This window comes from Lipophrys pholis (genome assembly GCF_963383615.2).
Source record: "Lipophrys pholis genome assembly, chromosome: 1".
In the NCBI taxonomy this organism is placed as follows: Eukaryota; Metazoa; Chordata; class Actinopteri; order Blenniiformes; family Blenniidae; genus Lipophrys; species Lipophrys pholis.
In genome coordinates this window covers 9236916-9258876 of record NC_137635.1, presented here as the reverse complement: position 1 = coordinate 9258876, position 21961 = coordinate 9236916, and the positions used below count along the sequence as shown (strand labels likewise).

Here is a 21961-nt window from a genome sequence, read left to right as displayed (position 1 = left end):
CGCGGCTTGGGCGTCATGACGTCACGGCGTGCTTGACAACGGCGGAGGCTGAAGCGGGAAGAAGATAACAGCTAAACTCAGAGAAAGTTTACCAAGTGTCAGGTAACCTGCAGAGTGCTTTGTTGTCTCATATCACTGAGAAATAAAGCCGTATATTGCTTTAGAGTGTGGAAAAGTGTATTGTTCATGTGGCTGTCCGTTAGTCAGCTAACATACAAACCAACACGTCTCCAGGTGGATGTTGTCCAGGTACAACGTTGACGAATGGCTTCCAAAGGTAAAATCCACTTTGAGTTCTAATTCTAATTATGTCGTGTGCACATTGCAAAGCTGGAGGGTGTGTGACGAGTCGGGGGCTGCCTTGGCTGACCCTGCACCGTTTTCCAGGTTGGCAGCACCCTTATGTCAACATTTTCAAACACGTGAAGGTTGAAGACTGGAGGAAGTCTGCCAGAGAGGGGGACGTGTCAACATGCACGGTACTTAAAGAGTCACCTGAAGTCTCCATTCACGTTTTATTCAAACCACTGTCCTGCTGGTTAATCGCCAGTGCCACTGATTACAGAGTCAAAGTGTGTCACTCAGGTCATGAATGTGATCCTGGATGTTCTGTGCCATTCTCCAGGACAAGACGCTGAAGTGTCCAGTGTTCCGCATCAGAGGTCCAGTTCCTGCCAACAGCTACATCCTCGTCCCCAAAAACACCGACCAGTCTCTGGGGCTGACCGGGCGCTTCTTCTACCTTCTATTCAGACCCGCTCCGGGAAAATACTTTGTAGTACACCTGGATGTGGCTGCTGAGGTACCGTGTGCAATCTCAATGAACTATCAAGGTTTTTCCATGTGGGTAGAACTTCTATTTTTATTTACCACACCACCCCGTGTACAATTACAAAAAAAAAGAGTTGAAGGAACGTCACAACACACTCTATGTGAAATACAGTTTCTTTGTTACGTTCTGCAACAAGGAGTTCCTTTTCTCTGACAATAAACTCTTTGGGTTTACACTCGGTCTCGGGGTGTTCATGGTCAGCTTGCCCAGTGTTAAACTTCCATTTACCAGTTTGGTGTCACAAAATATTCATTCAGCTCCAATTCTGTCCATTACTTCTACAAAGACATGTTCTATGCAACTCTCTTGTTACACTCTTTTATTTTGACCGATTCACCCGTCTCTTTAGCCTGACAATGCACCATATTTTTCTACCGCTTATTACTTTATTGAGTTACTTTTATGTATATTGCAGACACTTTTAAATAGCATGTATATAAAAGTGTATATAGGATATCCTTTTAATATAAACATTCAAACAGAGTCCCCCTGGTTGGGAATCACTGGCTTAGATTTGAAACGAACATGTCTAGTTTTTTTTTTTTATAGGCCCCTTATAATGAAATACACTCAGAAAGAAAGGATACATTTAACTATCTCTCTCTCTCTCTCTCTCTCTCTCTCTCTCTCTCTCTCTCTCTCTCTCTCTCTCTCTCTCTCTCTCTCTCTCTCTCACACACTGTCATATGTAGGAGGGCATTGTGGTTCGTATCTCGTTCTCCAACATGTTCAAAGAGTTCAAGTCGACAGCTATATGGCTTCAGTTTCCTTTCCTCTGTGGAGCTGCAAAGGATTCGGTTTATGATAACACCTCTAAATCAGCAAGACATGGTAAAACACTACTGCACACTCATTCAACCATAATGCTGCATAGTTACTATAGCTCATATACATTGTTTTAATCAATTAATGCAGTATAAAGTGGGTCATTTTGCTTAACCTGCTAATGTTTCTGCTCTATTTGATCCAGGTTTGGTGGGACCTGCTCCCTCCTCAGTGCGTTGGACCTGTTTGATGCTGGATCTGCAGCTCATCCTGTCTGTCTACGTCAACCGCTGCTGCAGTCATCTGAAGAGCGTCAGGCTTTGTGCCAACATGTCTGTGAAAAATATGTTCACCACTGACCTGCTCCTCAATCCAGGTGAGAAACAGGACTATTAAAATCTATCAAGCCATTTTCTCTTGACGCTTCATTTAAAGTAGGCTCAGGTTTCCCCCAGCGTGCGCATGGCATAAAGCAGGGTACAGCCCGGACGCCTTGCCAGTCCTTCACAGAAAAGAAATGGAGATAAACTATTACAAAACAATTAGCCCTACAAACAGGGATATTAACCATGTGCAAATTAGGCAATTATGTTTTTCATCAAAGACTTCTTCCTTATAGGAGTTTTTACGAGGGACAAATTTAATGGAATACACAGAATAATACGACCGTATTAAAAACACTTCAATCTCTTGAGTAGGAGAATATATTTGTTTCACACTCATGAGTTTCACGCGTTCATTCAGAGCTTATCTTCACATTTCTGAATGAGCTGCCGTGTCCTTCTCTTTCAACAGGAATGTCTTTCAGTGAGGCCAAGCTAATGGGTCTGGCCTCTTCTCTTGGCACTGGTCCAATACCAAGAGAAATGTCTTTTCCTGTACCTAAAGGATGCTTCTGGCACGACCTCTATGATCATATCAGGTACTGTCAATAAAGGAAAAGCAACTGTTAAAATCTGGTTTTTATCAAACGCAGAATCCACTGTGAAGCACTTTGTTGGGGACCAGAGATCCGACTCGACTTTGTGTATGAGCTGGTTATTTATTCTGCACCTGAATGCAAATTCACTGTCAGAAATATAAATTACCATTATTATACACTTCAGATTGTTATGAACAGTAGCTGGGTTATTTTTCTTTTGGTGTAATGCTCACATATTAGTGTCAGCCAAATCACATAAATCGCTGGGCCATCTGAAATGCTTGACGGTGGAAGATGTGAAGTCACATTATTCCTTTAGCCCCTTATTTTTTATTTCCCCAACAGGTTTCCCTCTGAAGGAACAAAGGCTCCATTTGACTCCATTCAAAAGGGCAGTTCACTGCAGGAAGCTTGTAAGTTGCTACGAGCACAAAGTCATGCAAATGATAGACTTTTACATCTTTTGTGTGCAAGGCTGTGCCCATCAAGGGCCTCAAGCATAAAGCCAGTGGACTTGAAATTGCACTGTATGATGGCCCTGGACTAAAATGTGTTTGACACCCCGGGTGCAGAGTGACTCTTATTTTCTCCAGAACTTCATCAAAAATATTAAAAGCTGGTTTCCCTTTTCACAAAAGATGTTTCATAATTGATTTATTCCATTTGAATTTGGCATTAACTTCATCGACGAAGAATATCCAATTAAACAAGATTATTATTATATTAAACATAAAACTTTTGACTTTTTGAAAATGGAGAGAATGTATGAACACACGTACGAACGTATAACTTGAATTCCCAAAACATACATTTAACATGGGAGGAAACCAGGAGAATATACAAAATCCCAGTACCTAAGCCCGGGCTCAAAGCGGATCAGCCCGGCTGTTCATTACAAGACTATTGACTGACTTGTGCACAATTGCCTTGTTCAGACGGTGCTTCTAACCAGAGAGCTTCTGTTGGAGAGCAACCTCGCTGTGTCAACCTCAGCAAATCTGTTCAAGACCGCGTTTCTCTCATCCAGCAGATCACCACACCAAAAATGGTAAGGCTGATCACGTGACGCTCATATGAAGCCTGTCATTTCATTCCACAGGACCTTTTTTTTTTTTTTTTTTGGTCCAGCTATGGATCTTAAGTTCTTTTTCTTTCTTGTCAGCTCCCCAGGAGTCGCACCGCTGTGGTAGCCAACATACCTGAACTGGGCGTCGTGTCCACGGACCAGAAGGATTGGCTTTGCCAACTGCAGGAGTCAGCCTCCTCAAGTTCACACCGCTGTACACCGATTCCACCCAGTGATCGTGAAGACGGCGCGGTTCATGTGTATGTGCACCGTGAGGGCGCTGCCAGCGAACCTGTGGAGGGATCCGAAGAAGAGGTGATGCTCCGCATTTCATGAGCATTTACTTCAGGACGAGGCCATTCGACTCATAGATCAAGCTGATTATTCTGCTCCAACAAATCCTCTGTTTGCCATATCAAAGACACTAAAAATACACGATATGGTCAACCTTAATAAACTAGCTGTCATGTATAAGGCGCATAATTATAGTCTTCCACCTCATATCCAGAAGTAATTCAAACATATAGAGGGGCGATATCGCCTCAGGGGTACTGTTTTTTTTTTTTTTTTTTTGTTAAAAAAAAGACAAGAACAAATAAAAAGAAGTCTATGCGTTTCCTTAAGAGGGTTTAGTCTTTGGAACAAATTGGACGATAACTTAAAAAAATCAGATACACTTAAAGATAATTAAAAGGCGGTTAAAGCTCAACCCTTTTGAAAAATATCGAGCTCAGGAAGGATGAGATTAAAAGTAGTTGTATATTGTGTACAGGGTTAGGCAAAATAAGTTTCACTTCAGCCTAAACCCTTCGGTCTTCCTCTACTTTGTTTCTTTGTTGTTACGTTTTGTGTTTAGTTGACTGAATAAACTATTACTACTAAAATGTTGGTCAGTTTCTCTGATCATGTTCATCTTCTGAATGTCCTTGACATTAGGCTTCTAATAGTACCGCCGCGTAATATGAAAGATTGTTGATTTTCTCGTATTCCAGTCGGTGTGCACGCTTGTTCCACCTCCTGTTTCCCTGACGGCATCGAAAGCAAACAAACAGCAGGTGAAGAGATGAAGAACACGGCTGTTTGGGCATCATTTGTTTCTAAGGCTTTTATTATTCCTCTTAATTTTTTCCCCAATTCTTGTCATTTAGAAGCTGCTCCCAGATCCCATCCTCAGGCTCAAGCATATCATCGGCTTCGGAGGAGACACCACGAAATGTGTATGTTTAGATTTGTCTACGTCTGATCTGACACGGACCTAAAGGAGGTTTACCAGCTGTACTCCATTACCCTGCAGGCCCTGTGGACCAAAGACGCTGATGCGGTGGTGTATCCATGCCATGCAATTATCGTCTCTATGAAGATATCCAGTAACCAGCAGAGATTCTTTATCGGCCACACTGATAAGGTCAATGACCTGGGGATGAGAAAACGGGCTTTTCGTTACAGTTTCCTAAAGCATCTGGACATGTGTTATCTCTCGCTAGGTGTCTTCAATGGCGTTTAATGGCGACACAACACTGTTGGCCTCGGCTCAAACGGGCAGCAGTGGTGTCATTAGAGTGTGGGACTACCACAAAGGAAACTGTTTGACCATGTTCACTGTTCACGCTCACCTTTTGTCCTGCCTGAGGTAATCGGCTGCTGGTCACACACATCCGTTTATGTCACAGTGAGGTGAAAGTTCTGTTTACAGTTTTTACTCATGTGTCTCATAAAGCTTCTCGTATGGCGGTGGGATTCTCTGCGGAGTGGGCAAAGATCGCCACGACAAAAAGGTAAGCTACATTCACCCCTCCATGAAAATGGAAGGGGGAATTTTCCTCAATGTGTTTTGCAGCTCATTTTGACTGCTTGAGCTCTGGTCGTATAATGTCTCTATATTGAAATGAGAAGTGCGACATTATCAGACATCATTTTAATAATATTAGCCTATGCTTTCACATCATCCCCATTCCCCTTAATTTTTCTGCTGATTAGCCCCTTTTGCCGTTCTGATTCAACGGTTCTTAGATGGTGGTGGTGTGGAACACTCTGAACGTTCATAAAGGTGGACATGTGACCGTCGTGGCCAAAGCACACACACAAGTGGATATTAACACCATGAAGATTACTTCCTTTGACGATACAAGGTATCCATGCTTCTTTAGTTTTGGAAATTTCTAATCCTTATGCATGAATTCTCCGTTTTGTTGATACACAAGTACGTCGTCCACCTGCAGCAACCTATAGATTTGGAAAATGTCCTCTGGTAAACAAATGTTAGTCTGCTCTGTTCTTGGTCTGATTATGACTTGATCAGAAATATGAAGTCTGTGGTCAGATGTTTATTATTAACGCAACAAGGCAACATGTTTAAAGGACCAACATTTATAAAAGCGCCATACAAAACAAAATGACTGACTGAGACTAGAGCACGTGCAGGAATGTTGTTGTGTTAGTTCGTTTTAATTGGCCTTTAGTAATATTTTATCCCATACGTTAATTCTTATTAGCTCTTTAATTACTATTAAAAACATATATTAATGCACATAAAGTAGGACAATATGTCTTGAAGACGTGTTGTCATAAACATGAAACAGAATTTTTTATTTTTTTTAAAGCCACCAAAACCTGAATTCATTACCAGTGTGAATGTTTATTTCTGTCCTTATTTGTACAAACATTAACCATCTAATACATTTTCACTTGCTAAAGAAAAGAGGAATTAAAAGACATCATGGTAGAAACTTGAGATACGAGATGTGCTCCAATATCTCCAATTAGAAGTCCACGGGTTGCCCGTTAGCCACGAGTTAAACAGCAGCAGGTTTTCCTGTTAGGACGAGACAATTATTGTTAACAGGAATATGCTGAAAGGCTTTAATGGGTTCTGTGTAGTTATAGAAAAGTGGGTGCGTTTCTGTTAGACTCCCTGAGTCTCTATAGGCTGCACACTGGTGGTGCTTAAAATACAGCTTCAGTGAAATACACTCTGCTCGTGGTATTGGTAGGAAAGTCTGTGGTGTTAAATAAATCTAAAATAAACTAACCTGCAGATGGATTTCACCTGATCTTTATGTGTCAGACAGTGACGATGAGGAGGAGCTCAGTTAATCACCTGGTTTAATACGCTGCTTTCAGGATGGTGTCGTGTGGTCGGGACAATATTCGTCTGTGGCGAGTACGGAACGGGACGCTGCGCTCCTGTCCCGTCAGCCTGGGTGAATACCACTCACTGGACTTCACCGACGTGGCTTTCGAGGAGGGGAACTCTCCAGAGCAAGACGTTGAAGACCGAACACTGTGAGCGAACACGACGGCCCATAAAAGTGTTTCCTCCTGCAGGTAGAAGGTATCAACCTGATCTCAATATCAGGAAAAAGTCGTCATGACGAGTTTCCCTTCCTGTGGCTGTCCTCCAATAGGTTTGCCAGCACTCGGAGTGGTCACGTCTTTGAGATCGACTACGGCACCGTCGCTGTCAAAAACGTACGGAGGCTATTTCCAGCACAGCAGCAACACGCAGACCGCAGGGAGAAGTGGACCTTTAACACGGGTAACGATAAAAACAGAAAGTTGGTTCTGTTTAACGAAGTGGCTTCTTTTACACATTAATAAATCTCACTTTGGACAGACTGAAATAAGGACAGACAACTCCTTGTGCATTGACAAAATAGTTTTCCCCCATACAAATCCCTGAATGTTTTTTTAATGTTGTCGCTATGTTTTTTATTGTTTTTTAACCTGTTCATTACGTACAGTTACCTTGGGTGTTTTAAATAGTGTTGATTAATAAAATGTCTTATTATTATTATTATTATTATTATTACTGTGTATACCTTGGGTCTGCAAGCTGCGGCTCTTAAGCCAATCTGTGGTGGCTCCCTGAAGCTGATTCATAATTCTACATAAATAATTAAAGAAAAAGGGACAATAACTAAAATCTGTTAAAATGCTTAGGGAAGAAAATGCTAAACCATCTTTAAAAAAAACCCAGAAAACAGCTAAAATGACTAGAATTTCGAAAAGAATAGAATGTTTAAAATGGCTCAAGAGAAAGGAAACATGTAAAAGTGCTTTGAAATAAAATGCAAAAACTGTTAAAAGAGCTAAAATGTCAAAACTTTCCCCCCAAAATGCTAAAAACAGGATAAAACCTCTAAAATCAGGAACAGAAAAAATCTGAAAATGGAGTTAAATGTTTACTGAATTGTATTTGAGACTTTAGAAATGCAACATCAGATACAGTTTTGTATCAAATATATGAAACTTTAAAAGCTGCGCCGCCTCATTTTAAAGGTTAACCGTGTTTTGCGGCTGCAGTTAAAATTTATTTGGTGGAAATTCACAGGAAAGGGCTGCAGACCCCTGGTGTATGCCCTCATCCATGCATTTCATTTATTGTGTGTGTGTGTGCGTGTGTGCGCGTGCGTGCGCTCGCTCGCTCGCTCCTTGTCAGGTCCAAGCATTGCCATAAACAGCCTCAGCGTGTCTCCGTCGTTCTGTGCCACCGGCTCTGAAGACGGCTTCCTGCGGCTCTGGCCTCTTGATTTTTCCGCCGTCTTTCTGGAGGCAGGTAAGCACAGCGTGGCGCCGGATAACATTCTCTAACAGCCACCATTTTTCATACATTTACATTTAGAGAGCCAATTTGTTGTTTGCTAGGGCAAGTGTTGAGTCTGTGATGGATCAGATAGACAGTTAAGTTCTGTTCAGGTGCCACATAGCTTCCTTAGCCTTTTGAGCTGGAGCAGGAGACGTGATGATTCTTTAACCAGACTAGAAGTCATTTAATGGACAAAGCTATACTATATATCACGTTTTGATCTTTTTTTGAGAATATGAATTTGTCTTCTTCGATAAAATCATTGTGAAGTTTGATGGTACAAACTAGTTAGACTGCTTAGTTTTAATAATAACAGAGAAATGAGCTGTTTTCTGACAGCGTGGACCAAAAATGTCCTTTTATTAATTCCATTGGTCCACGTTCACGCCTGCTATCGCACCAACCTGCATCATGTCGTATGTCGTCATGACGATTGAGCAGGACAACATTGGGAGTGAGAGGGCCGTGCTGACGTGGGTCAAAGAGACATGGGGAGACGTTAACAATAGAGACAGAGCTGTGCTTTGTTGTTTGCATATTTAACTCAAAGCGAACGCTAAGGTTCAGAATGAAGCGCAGCAACGGTTCAAGCTAAATATGCTGATGCGCCACAAACGCCAAAACTGATCTCGGAATCATTCCAGGGGAGTCGAGGTTCATTTTCACATTCCCGCTTTTGTTCTCAGGACGACTGTGTTGTCGTGTGAGTGCGACCTTATCTCTCACACAGAGATAAAAGGCCTGTATTATTATGTTTCTTTGTCTTTTTCAGAACACGAGGGACCCGTGAGCGTGGCGTCGATCTCCCTCGACAGCCTGCAAGTCCTGTCCGCCACCTCGACTGGAAACCTGGGGTTTCTGGACGTGAGCGGCCGTGGTTACAACACACTGATGAGGTCGCACACGGATGCCGTGCTCGGCTTCAGTGTGGACAGCCTTCGGCCACACCTCACAACAGCCTCTTCAGATGGCACAGTGCGCATCTGGAACATGGATTCCTTGCATCAGGTTCTCAGCGGCTCCTGTTTACCTTTTATAACCTTTAACGTTTAACAGACAAAGATTTGTTGAATATTTTTTGCCCCAGATTGAACCAACCACTCTACTCTTTTCTGCGACCCTTTCAAAATGTATTCTGACATGTGATAAACTCATCCCGTGTACTTGCTCTTCATAGAAACATCCTTGGTTCCCACCATCACTGTCTCCTCTCTCGTGTTTAGTTGTATGATTTTGCGCCGGAGGACAGTCCCTGTTCAGTGGCCTTCCATCCCAGTGAGCAGATCTTTTCTTGTGGCTTCAGCTCCGGCATCATCAGAATCTTTGACATCTCCAGCGCCAAACTGCTGGCAGAACATAAGTATGCTTCCACTGACCCGACAGTATAAATTATCCCACGTTTCAACGGTGGAATTACCACTGAAATAAACATGTAAGTACTTTTAGGAGTGAGTCAGTTTTTTTTTTTTTTCTGGTGTTTTTCTTTCTTGCTTTAATTCCCTAGGCAGCTGAAAGGAGAAGTGGTGGGTCTTACATTTTCCCCCGACGAGCAGTTCATGTACAGTGCTGACTCTCAGGGTTCTCTGGCTCTTTATAACGCCTCAGAAGAAGATTATGATGTCGTCAGAATTGTGTGTATGTATCTAAAATGCAAAGCCACACCTATCAATGTACATTGTGCATAACACACATTAATATTCAGTGCATCCGGAAAGTAATCACAGCGTTTCACTTTGTCCATATTTTGCTATTTTACAGCCTTATATCAAAATAGATTAAATAAATTTTATTAAAATTGCACACACAACGCCTTTTTTTTTTTTGATTTTTGCCCATTTAAAAAAATAAATAAAAAATTGTTTATAATAAATTTGCACAAATCTCAAAAATAAAAAATAAAATTCACATTGTCGTTATGGGAAGTTGTGTGCAGCATTTTGAGGGGAAAAAAAATAATTTAATCGATTTTGGAATATGGATATAACATAAAATGTGTACAAAGTGAAGCGCCGTGAATACTTTCTGAACACACTGCACTTCATAAATTACCCTCCTGTTGTTGGGTTCACGTTGTTTGTGGTTGCCTAGGTAACGTGGTGGCCCGAGGCACCGGGTGCGCTCCAGACGCTCTCGCAGTCAGCAGCGACAGTCGCTGTCTCGCGTTCGTCGGTCCCTCGGAGTACATTGTGACCATCGCTGATGCTCGAACCTTGGCCGAGGTTTTTACACTCTCCTTTACTCTCTACTGCCACCTGGCAGCTCCACGTCGTCACGTCACTCAGGGAAACTAAGATGACGTTTCAAAGCTTTATAGAGGAAGCATCATCCTTCATTTAGATTGTTCCTTTTGTTTCTTACACACACAGAAAATATCCTCAAGGCTAAACAGTATTTTCTTTTGTATTCAATTAACTCATCTGCTTTGAGCATGTGGTTGATTCTGTCTGTATTCACTCTGGCCTGTGGCTTCTCTGTGCAGCTGTTGCATGTAGACGTGAGTATTCTGGACACTGAGAGCGCCAGGCTGGATTCTGCTCTGAAGGTCTGCTTCTCACCTGCCTCCACTGAACACTTGTTGGTGGCCACGTCTGCCAACAAGATCCTCTGGGTTAGCACCAAGACCGGCCGCCTGCTTCGAGAGGTAACACTGGTGGCTTTTAAAACTCTAAATCAGTAAATGACTTGCTGTCCAGGTGCACTCTGGACTTCAATATGTTTTAATTATAGTATGCTGGAAGTGTGCAGTTGATGCATCATCAGCTATTGAATCCAAAATCTTACAACTCAACTGTGTATTTCTAACAACCTGTAAGAACTCCATCCATCCACTTTCTACGTCATTTTATCCAATTCAGGGTTACGTGGCGCTGTAGCTTAAAAAAAGTTCACTGTGGGCGAAGGCGGCGTGCAGCCTGGTCAGCTCGCCGGTCGATCGCTGGAAGACACAGGAAGAATATACAAACGCCACATAGAAACAGTTGAAGTTTTTAGTGCTTTCTCACTATTATATGTCACATTATGTCAGACACTCACAGACCTTCACATTTCTGGGAGATTTAGAGTCACCAACTACAACTACAGTACGACTAGGAGAACCTGAAAAACTCCACACCGCTCAAATGGAAGGATGCTATTCCTCCAAGACATTTCTAATGGATTGGCGAGGCTACACATCATATTCATTTAGACAAGAAAACCATTAGAGGGTTGATCAGTGGGCGGTTATTAGGAAAGTAATGTAAAAGTTTTGTGTTTGAATTGCCTTGTTCTGAATGTTATGTATAATTGAAAATAAAAGGACATTGATCATCAAACTCCTCCAAGTCTAACCTGGACTTGACCCGGAACGTTCTCACTAGGAGACGAGAGTGACTCCTCACCGTTGCACTGCTGCTCCTGTCTGTACCAAGTCACTGGTAATTAGTTTGAACCCTGTTGCACCGCAGATGAGAAAACTGAAAGGTCAAAGATGTGGAGGAAAAGAAAGGTTACTGCTGCTTTTTATCTCGTTCAGTTTGTTTCAGCACAGTGTGCGTGTGAGTGTGTGTTTCCGACGGTATCCCTCGCTCCTCCTCAGGTGTCGAAGGTGCACAAACACCAGTGTTCGTCCCTGGCCGTGAGTGAAGACCGCCGCTTCCTGCTGACAGCTGGACACAATGCCGTCAAAGTGTGGGATTACGACATGCAGCTTGATTTGAACTCGCAGGTATTCAACCAACACTCCATCCTGTTTCCAACCCCTTCAGAGACCGTACAGTTCTCCTCATTCTTATATATGATTCTTTCTGTTGCTTCATATAACTTCAGAATTTGAGTCAGTATTTCTTTACAAGCAGGATATTTCACCCTTGAATATGTTTTATCGATCAACATGTAAAACCTGTTCTTTCCACCAGGAATCCGATGGTTTCTTGAAAGCTCTGACTGTTTTTGCTCCGACTTTTACGAGATTAAACTAGAGAACAACGCTGCATTGATGTTCAAGCCGCCAGCTTATTTAACCGCTTCAGCACGTAATGTTGCACCACTTACATCCGTTTTCTTTGAGCCAGATGTTCATCGGTCACAGTCAGCCCATTCACCAGGTCGGCTTCACTCCGGACCAGCGGGGTGTCGTCTCCGTGGGAGACGCCATTTTCCTGTGGGACTTTTTGGGACAGCCTATGGAGTTTTTCACCGACAATCGGTAACGACCACTGTTCAGATCGCTCAAAGAGTGTAGAGTTTAAGCTCTGTTGGTAGATTTGACATGACCCCCATTCCCTCCCGCAGTTCGTCTCTCGAACGGAGTCACGTCTCAGCCAGGAAAGCAGGTGACGTGTTTGAGTTGAGTTTGGTTTTGTCGCTGTGTCAAATACAGCCGATTCCAACAAAGAATCTTCTAACAATTCCAACAGACACAGAGGAGAACGGCGTGCAGCCGTCTGTTGCCATGCCTCGGCAGAAAGCCCCCCTCCCTTCCTCGCCGCCGCCTCGACTGGCCGTCAGCGCCAATGATGGCGTCGGTCAAGGAGCAGGTACGACATATCTGAAAAATCTTTTTCAGCTGATTTGTGGCTGATGACTGCAGCCTTCCTGCCAAGCTCTTTATTGGTTCGGATTATTTTAAGTTGCCCCCCAGTATTTATATTTTCTCTCTTTTTCTCTTTTGTCTCACTCAGTTTGGGGCGATTCGACGCTTTCCGACGACATCTCGCCATTCACAACTTTTGCAGGACAAGAGACGAGTGCAGGTCCTTCCTCTGAACCCAGAGCTGCCGTTTCTTTCCTCAAAGTCACAGACCTGGTCAACGTGTCGCCGCTGAATCCTGAACACAGGGACTCTGGTGGGTGCCCCATTCTTTCACTGTCAGTGCTCACTCCTACTCGTCGCAGATATGATTCCCCAGTTTTCTTTTTCCCATGCAGTTGAATTGGAGCAGAGGAGGCCAGTGCGTCCTGATTGTTACCGTCACTTCATCCCTCGCTTCAAAACCTCCTCTTTTGATCAGGTTCGTAGCAATTTGTTTAATGAAGGACTGAATGAGCGTCTATATGTTCACTGCTTGATGTCCCGTCTGCTTTCTCTCATCCAGTCTGTAGTAGCGCCACAAGCAGAAGAGCAGTGCATGAAGTTGAAAGCAGTAATTGGCTACAATGGAAACGGACGCGGCAACATGGTGTGGAGCCCCGATCAAGGTAACATTTGATTAAAACAACACTGTGGAATCCAGGGGCTCATTTGTTGCACCTGAAGTCTTGTTGGTGATGCTTTATTAATAATTATTAATTTATGGTATAAACTTTGCCTCGGCACTTCCGATATCACACAATAGCGAGAATCTTTAGTTTTGTCGATGTATTGTTGTGTTACATTCAGCAGGAAATTTCTGTTGCAGGTTTGTTTGTGTACTCCTGTGGCTGCATGGTGGTGGTGGAATGCCTTCATACTGGGAGACAAAGACACCTGCAGGGCCACACTGAGGAGATCTCCTGCCTCGCTGTCACAAATGACGCACAGGTACGAGTTTCTTATGGTTCTATGACAATTGATAAAGAATGAACATCTCATTTTTATTCTTTTCATTATCTGAAGCGATAAAGGTATCAATAGCCAGTGGTGGGCAACTAATTTCCCAAAAGGGCCACATGAAACATTAGCAGTACAATCGATGGCTGAGATTTAAGTTGACTTGAATTTAGCTTTTTAAGAATGATCCCTCATTAAAAAGCAGGTTTTTTTTAACACCATTCTTATGAGCTAAGTCTTTTATAGTCTTTGTCTGCAGATAATGACAAAATCTTTCTACATTTTGAGTTCAGTAAATTAAAACAATAATAGGTCATTAACAATTTTTGTGAGGTCACAATTTCTGGCTTTACTAGCCGAGGAGCTCGCCTCAATCAATAATTAAATAAATGCTAATGAAACGTGAAAAGTTGGACCACTTTAGATGCGATAAAGCCAAAAACATTTGATTGAGGATTTCTCAGTGGCGCCCTCTGAGGGCCGCTCAAGCTGAGCTCCAGGGCATTATGATGCCCAGCTCTGGCTTTAGCTAAGAAACAGTTTTCTGAAAACAGGCCAATGTGAATGTTGATGAATTTGTGGTGCTGCCACTACTTCGAGATAAAACCGATTTCATAGGCTCCAGACACTTCCAGTATTTTGACTCTCGTCTAGACGGTTTCATCGGCGGCTGGTGGCAGCAACGGTGACAAGAGCCTCATCTGCATTTGGGACATCCAGAGCGGGACTTCTCGCAAGACCATCACCTATCACAGGGGGGCAGTGCAGTGTCTTGCGTTTTCTCGGGATGACCGCTTCCTTCTCTCTGTTGGTTCGTGTAATACAAGCGTACGATATAGACTGCAGTGGTATTCCCAGATTAGAATGCCTTCATCGTGAGCTGCTAATACTTCTCTGCTCCACTGTGAAGGAGACTTTGCGGAGCCTGACATCGCTTTGTGGAGCAGCCAGACGTTCCAGCTGCTCTCCAGTGTAAATGTGTCGGGACCAATCCATGACACCGCCTTCAGCCCCTCAGCAGCCGGTCAGTTGGCCTGTGTGGGCAGCCACGGGGTTTACTTCTGTTTCATCCACTCACAGAGCCGCGACGTAGACCTGAAGGTAAACGTCAATGTGGCTGCTCTGGAGCTTCTAACCACACAATATTCTCTTCATGATTTCCTACAATACTGTAGCCTGTTAAGATTCTGACCTTTTGGAGTTCTTCTCAAAATCCAACCAGTTTGATGGAGATTTTCCTCTCCTCGTCCCCCGTGTAGGTCCAAAGAGTGAGTCCTCCGTCGGAGGTGGGCGACGTGGAAGTGACGACTGTGTGTTACCACATGGACTCGGTCCTGTTCACGGGAACAAACCGGGGCCATGTTTGTGCCTGGGATGTGAACACGCAACGCTGTTTTATGACATGGGAGGCCGATGAGGGAGAGATCGGTACAAGTACATTCTGATCATGACGTTTGTAGCCTGATCACTCGTGAAAATACCTGACGGTGTTCGTGTTTTAGGGGATGCTGCTGACAATTCTTCAGGGAATCTGCAAATAGTAACTGGACTGATGCCGTCTGTTGCCTGTAGGAGTGCTGCTTTGTCGGGGGAACCGTCTTTTGACCGGCAGCAACACTCGCTGGCTGCGACTGTGGGAGGTAGAAGCCGTGAAGCCTCGGGCAAAGGTCTGCAATGGAGAACACAGGTTTGTAGATCAGATCTTGTTTTTCCCCCCATGTTTCTGTTTTCTTTCACGAATGCAATGGAAGAAAAAACACCCTTTGTTTTTATATTCTGTTTAATATTTTTGCACCGTGTCAGAGTTTCGTAACCACGCTCATTCCTTTTGCAATTAAAACGTTTTTTAAATTCAAACTAATAACTAGACTTTGATCATAATCTTTAAATGTGTAATGCTAAAGTTTAAATAAAAGCTTTTCTTGCTCTTTGAAAGCGTCATTTCTTACGTGTTAAAAGCTACTCCTCAGCAAAGTATTGTACCTGTAAAGCTTTTGTCAGACTGTTTTAATAAGACAGTTTTAGGGCACATTTCCCAGAATGAGAAAGATCCCCCCCCAAAAATTCAGTATATATGTTGTAATAAGTGAAATGAGGAATGTTAATGCGTTTTAACTGAATCGCTTTAAAGAGGAGGCCAGGATGGTAACAAGGTGTGAATTTAAACTGTTTTCACTCAGCAACATTAACAATAAGACGAGATTTATATGAATTTATCATGAGACCATTGTGTGTGACCCCCAATCTGAGAAAAGATCTATGAGGAGCAGGATAAACCTTCAAACTATTGGAATAGAGAATGTTGTTTTTTGTTATGACTACGAAAACAGAGGTTTATTTATACTGCGTACAGACACGTCTCATTAAATAAAGAAGGTGTTTTCACTGCATCTCACTCAAGTTGGTTTGCTGTTGTTCACACATTTGAAATACATATAATAACAAATTTAGACTTTTTGTTTCCATCGTGTATCCATTGAAATAGATCCCCTCCCTTCTGTCGTTTAGTCACGGTGCACTTTAATAGTGAGAATTGTGGTTTTGTTTTGTGTTTCAGTGGGACGATGGTGAAGCTGGAGCAGGAGATAATGCTGGACGGGACGACGGTCAGCGCAGCGTTCGACCACACAATGGACATGGGTATCGTTGGCACCACTGCAGGAACCCTGTGGTACATCAGCTGGTCGGACAGGAGAAACATCCGTCTGGTCAGCGGCCACAAGACCGAGGTACATGCAAAAAAAACAACACGTCCTACTGTATATTTCTATTGACGCTGGAACTGTGTGTCCTATAACAAGAGAAAAAGGTAAAGAACTTCCAGCATTTTCATGAGAAAACATGTCAGATTAATTTTTTTGTGTGAAGAATATTATGATCAGAAAGCCGGCCTTCATTTAAAATGTATTTACCTTCATTGAGAAACTGTAACACTGCAGGCTGGTCAGTGGCACATAGAAATAGAAAATGCATCGTCAATGTGATGCGCTACATTGACTTTTCCTTCAAATTCAAAGGGCTGTTCAGATAATATCAACAAAGATGAAGGAAAAAAGCAGCAGGGAACCAGTGACCTTTGAATAAGCAGATAGCACGGCACATTTGACACATTTAGGGACCAATTTTTCATTTCTTTTTTCTTATCTTTACTTATTCACTTCCTGAGACGGATTGAAAATCACTGAACGTGGAAGCTGTTTGCTTTCGTCTTCTTTGTGAACGAGGTGGTTTAATTTGCTTTAATGTCCAAAAGGGCATCAATTGTAAGCGACAGGTCGGCCAAAATAAATGACAGGCAGCTTTTTCCTTTAACATTTAAATTTATATTTCAAAATAAAATAAAGATAAACGCACAAAAGCCACAAAGCACCGTTGTGTCTGCTGAGACCCAACGGTCCGACGGGTCCAGGAGGATCAACAGAGAGTGGAGAGGACTGTGTATGTTAGTTATTCTCATCCAACAACCCCCGCTGGATGGCGCTTTACATCGACTGAAGGTCACTGAAGTGCTGAAAAACAAAGTGTGACGAGAATAAGCATTCAGGCTTTTATTATTATTGATTGTGCTTTAACTTTGTTTGTATTGAGCTCTGCTACAGGCTACAGACGGAGGTGAAGTCGACAGGAAAGAGTGTTATTGTGGTTTGAGTTGGGATGTGTTTAGGTTTGGTTTAGAAGTCCTGTAAAAATCACCTCCCAAGCTTTTGCACGTCTGATTTATGAAGCGAGCAATGAGTCGTTTCAGGAGTCTGACAGGACATGATGTCTTTCCGCCGTTGTGTGGGCAGTCTAGCCAGGAGTGAGGTACAGGGTCGTCCTTCTGTCGGGAGTTAAAAGCAGAGTCAAGACAAAGATAACGACCAGGGATACGTTGGAGGTTCTGACCTAGAATGGCAGATGATGTCTAAAAATGTCCTCCCAATATTTTTTGTCCAGAACATGTGGGTGAGAATCTCCTCCACATCTGGAGCAGCTGGGACTCACTTGTGGGTAGATACATGTGAGCTCTGTGCACCACCTTAAACTGTAGGCGGGGATCTGAAATTCAAATTGGCCACTTTTGTGAAACGTCTGAATCCGTTGACGTGAATGTTGTCGCTCTCCTCGAGGATGAAGTTAGATTAGCGACGGATCGTATCGAAACCAAATGTTCCGCAAACATTTAGTAAACGGATCAGTGATTGGCTGAGGACGAACGGTTTCACCTAACGAGAATGCCCGTTTCATTTCAGTCTACCTCTTCCAGTGATGTTAGAATATAAAAAATATATATATATTTTTTTTTTTAAATCAATTGAAGCCAATAAATCAAAGAGCATCACAGCGCAAATGTTCATTAAGTCTGCACTATGGTTTCTGCAACGATATCAAAAATAGTCCAACAAGGAAATTCATTGTTAATATTAGTATATATTGAAACCTAATGAACATACATTTATTCATCTTATTGATTTACAGGAGGATTTTCATTACACTGATTATTATGTAATTGTAAAATCCTATTCCAAGTCTTCTTATTATATTGTTATTGTACAAAATAAAGCTAAAATGGCTTCAAAATGGCTTGAAATTGCTTAAAAACCTTCATGTTCAGGGGGGCTTATGACGCCCACGGAGGTTTCAGCTGAAAGTATTTTTTCCTGTTGCCAGAGCGACGAGGAGTGAAAAGCTTTTAAGATGGTTTCCTCTGTGTCGTCAGGCAGCTCCTGTTCCCATGCCACTCTGGTTTGACCCCATAAGTTTGTCATATATGAAGGATGTTAGTTTATTGTGTGGGTGCGTCCTCAAAAAAAAAAAAAAGCTCCATCAGGTTTGTTTGAGATTGAAATTTTTCTTTTGTTGAAATCCATGATGGTTTCCTCCTGTTTATTTCCCCTGATACGCTGTCGTACCCACCAGGTGAACGACGTTGTGTTTAGCTCTGGCGAGAGTCACTTCGCCACCTGCAGCGAGGACGGCAGCGTGAGAGTGTGGTCGACCTCCGGCTACGAGCTGGTGGTTCAGTTCCAGGTGCTCAGTCAGGTAGAGAAACACTCGCCACGCGTCTCATTCACCGAGGCTGGGATGGATTCCCGCGGGAGCCTGGACTGATGTGTGTTTGCTCCAGGCCTGTGGCTGCGTGTGCTGGAGCCCCGTCTCCCGTCCGGAGGATTCCTGCGTGGCTGCGGGATACAGTGACGGCACCCTGAGGATCTTCCGTCTCTCCTCCAGAGAAATGGAGATGAAGCTGCATCCCCACCAAGTGGCGGTCACCGCCATCCAGTACTCTGTTCATGGTGAGACCAATGCAAAGCATGAAAGGGGCGCCCGCTGTGCAGAAGGACGTTGGTGCTGCGGTTTAATTGTACTGAATATTTCATCAGATTTCTTCAGTTCTCTAAGGCCCCGTTTACACGACAACATTTCCAGTGAAAACTCGGAAAAGTGTTCAAACAAACCGCTGTCCTGCCTGTCGCCAACCTGCAGGTCACGTGATCCTTTCAGCGGGGAAGAATGGTCTTGTGGCCGTCAGCAGTCCAGCTAATGGAGCCACTGTTCGTGTCATCAGAGACCACAAAGGAGCAACGATCACCACCATCCAGTGTGTGAGCGAACAGGTCAGCTCGTCGTTTCCTTTCAGAGGTGGACAAAGCAGCACAGGAGAAGCAGTGAGCAACGTCAGAAGGCCCCGAACAGTCAAATACAGCATTAAACATACAGTCTTTTAACCGAGGCCTCTGGAAATGAAACAATCTCTATTTCTCCTGACGTTCTTCATTCTTCTGCTCCGCAGTGTGAGAACTTTGGGCTGGAAGGAAACGAGATGTGGCTGGCAGCTGGTGCCGACAGACGCGTCAGTGTGTGGGCTGCTGATTGGTCCAAGCAAAAGTGTGACCTTCTAGACTGGCTCTCGTTTCCTGCCCCACCTTATCATGCGGTACAGTCTTTATATTAGTGTGTGTGTGTGTGTGTGCGTGCGTGTGCGCGTGCGTGCGTGCGTGCGACTTGCCTTCGATGATTCTATTCAGCTCGCTGAGGAACGATAAACGCTTGTGGGAGAATGTAACTGAATTTGACATTGAGGCTCCATTAAGATTCAGATAGTCTGACTCTGAACACGGTTATAAATAGGTAATAGCGTGGAATAATTCATTGACAACACGAAATAGCAGCTGGTTAACAATAGATATGACACATTACTTATCAGGGGAAACAAAAGAAACGCTCCGTTCAGCCGCGTGCACTTCAGGAGTCAAAATTCAACGTCTCAAAAAATGTCTTCCCTGATGTTGCGTGCAGGAGGCTTCATCGCTGCGATTTAGATACATTTTGTTACTTTTATGTTGCTTTTGTAGCCGATTTTAGCAATTTTTCTCTTTTCTTTTTTAATGCATTTTTTTTCTGCTTCAGCCATTTCAGTTCTTTAGACCTACTGTGTATTTCAGAATGGTCAGAACATTTTCAGCCACATCAGCAATTTAATACATTTTTTGACTGATTTTACTGTTTTAGCTTCTTTCTTTTTTTTCTGGATTTTTTTTAAAAATAGGTTTTGTTATTTTATCTGTTTTTAACCATCCGCACTGTTTTTAGCTGTAGTCTGGAGATCAGACCATGTTATGAAAAATACTTTGGTATGCGCATAAGATTAAAATGAAGGAAGATGTTTTTTTACGTCGTATCTTAAAGTTTCAAGGAGCACCCGACAGCGGCGCTGGCGGCGTCAGGCTCCTGGTGGAGCTTAATGTCTGCAGCCATTCCACAGGGTTTCCTGCTTCTTCCTCTGCTGTAAACGATGAAAACAACAACATGTTCAGATCCGTTCATGTTTGACACGGGATGTTTTCAGGGTGACTGTCCTCCGCCCAGCATGGCTGCTTTCTGCCCAGACGACCACGGCCTGCTGGTCTACACCGGCTACGGCGTCGAGAGAGAGCTGTCCTTTTACAGCCTGACTAAAAAACGGGTAACTGGGTCCGGGGCGGTCCTGCTTCTCTGATCTCTGGTTGAGAACCTCGACACAACGTCTTTGTTTTTGCAGATATTGAGAAAAGTGGCCCTGCCGCACTGGGCCTCGTGCTTCAGCCTCTCCTCCAGGGGTCAGCTTGTCGCTGTGGGATCTAAAGGTGAGCGGCTCTCCCAGATGGGCCCGTCAGTGATGCAGCGATGGTTCATTGGGTTTCTCTCCAACAGATCGAGTCCTGAAGCTGATCCAGTCGACCAGCGGCAGGTTTCAGGACTTCTTGCACCACAGCGACTCGCTGCAGAAGTGCTGCTTCTCTCCTTCTGGGCGGCTTCTTTTCTCCGTCGCTTTTAACGAGATCCTGTTGTGGGAGGTGCAGGGCCTCTAGGGGACTCTCGCGTCTGTGGTTTCATCGCTCTCACGTGCCTTGGCTTCCGTTTCATAGACTGTTTTTCAGTGATTGAACATTTTGTCAAATATGAAGAAACATTGCGTTTGACACTGAATTAAAGAAAGTAGTATTTTCTTCTCTCGTCTTTACCTTTAAGTTATAGTTTTAACTGATATGCTTATCCAGTTCTTTTAAATTTTTGATAATTTATTTTAGGTTTGCTTACTGTGGCTGTAATACTGACTAAACCTTTCAGCAGGAAGTCGTTTCTGACTGGCTTTTCAGTTAAAAGGTAGTAGCATGTAAAAATGTATTCTATAGTGTGACGCTACTGAAGTAATGCTTGGACAATTCTGTATTTGCTCATTTTGTACTGAATATTCCTTCATGTCTTTTTGTAATAAAACATGAAAAAAGTCCTCAATTACAAATTTATCAATTGTTTTTTTCTTCTTTCTATTGCTCCTTATGGGATCAGCGTGTAAAAACCTAAGCTAAGTATGTCAAATGTATGACTCATGTTTCATCATTCTGTAAGTGAGATTGAGTGTATGTTTTACAAGGGTTTTAATTTCAGACCTGCAAATATTTATAATATTTCTTTTTTTTTAAACTTAAACTCAGCTGGAAGGTTCATAAAGATGAGTGTACTGAGAATATACAAGTTGTATTAACATTTATAAAGCGTTTATACATTATTTTATCTCTATATATACTTTCTTTTTTTTTTACACTTTTTTTAGTAAGTTATTTGCAAATGACGTGCTGGCACAGGCACTTTTCATTTCAAGATCAGTATTAAATTCTGTTTAAAAAATCAGGGGATTCAGGAAGCTTATTTCAAACACCTTTTCCACCTGTTCATTGCCTATCCTTATAGTATATAATTAAAAGCATCTTGTGTACAAAGGTAATTATCCAACAGTGTTGTCGTTGCTCCTGGCGAGT

At 43.0% G+C, this 21961-nt stretch overlaps 1 protein-coding gene across 1 annotated transcript; it reads left to right on the top strand.

Moving 5' to 3' along the window:
- The first annotated feature begins 8 nt into the window (after positions 1 to 8).
- wdr90 (WD repeat domain 90) lies at positions 9 to 21446 on the top strand. The gene is made up of 43 exons (XM_080478248.1): positions 9 to 277; positions 388 to 479; positions 626 to 802; positions 1525 to 1663; positions 1803 to 1973; positions 2393 to 2519; positions 2865 to 2932; positions 3455 to 3567; positions 3682 to 3900; positions 4578 to 4640; positions 4734 to 4802; positions 4880 to 4990; positions 5070 to 5215; positions 5303 to 5360; positions 5596 to 5714; positions 6706 to 6867; positions 6990 to 7120; positions 8024 to 8140; positions 8943 to 9178; positions 9394 to 9530; positions 9675 to 9805; positions 10259 to 10389; positions 10650 to 10811; positions 11748 to 11876; positions 12223 to 12356; positions 12443 to 12483; positions 12568 to 12687; positions 12832 to 12996; positions 13079 to 13161; positions 13246 to 13348; positions 13549 to 13670; positions 14334 to 14490; positions 14590 to 14780; positions 14939 to 15107; positions 15252 to 15366; positions 16237 to 16408; positions 18579 to 18701; positions 18787 to 18955; positions 19146 to 19276; positions 19453 to 19596; positions 20509 to 20625; positions 20701 to 20785; positions 20853 to 21446. Exons 1-43 carry the CDS (start codon positions 265 to 267, stop codon positions 21008 to 21010), a joined length of 5520 nt encoding a protein of 1839 aa, XP_080334374.1. The 5' UTR covers positions 9 to 264; the 3' UTR covers positions 21011 to 21446.
- The last annotated feature ends 515 nt before the right edge of the window (positions 21447 to 21961 follow it).

Coding starts and splice junctions, on each gene's coding strand:
- wdr90 (XM_080478248.1), top strand. Junction 3,901..4,577: donor TGGAGGGATCCGAAGAAGAG/GTGATGCTCCGC, acceptor CTCGTATTCCAG/TCGGTGTGCACGCTTGTTCC. Junction 20,626..20,700: donor ACAGCCTGACTAAAAAACGG/GTAACTGGGTCC, acceptor TTGTTTTTGCAG/ATATTGAGAAAAGTGGCCCT.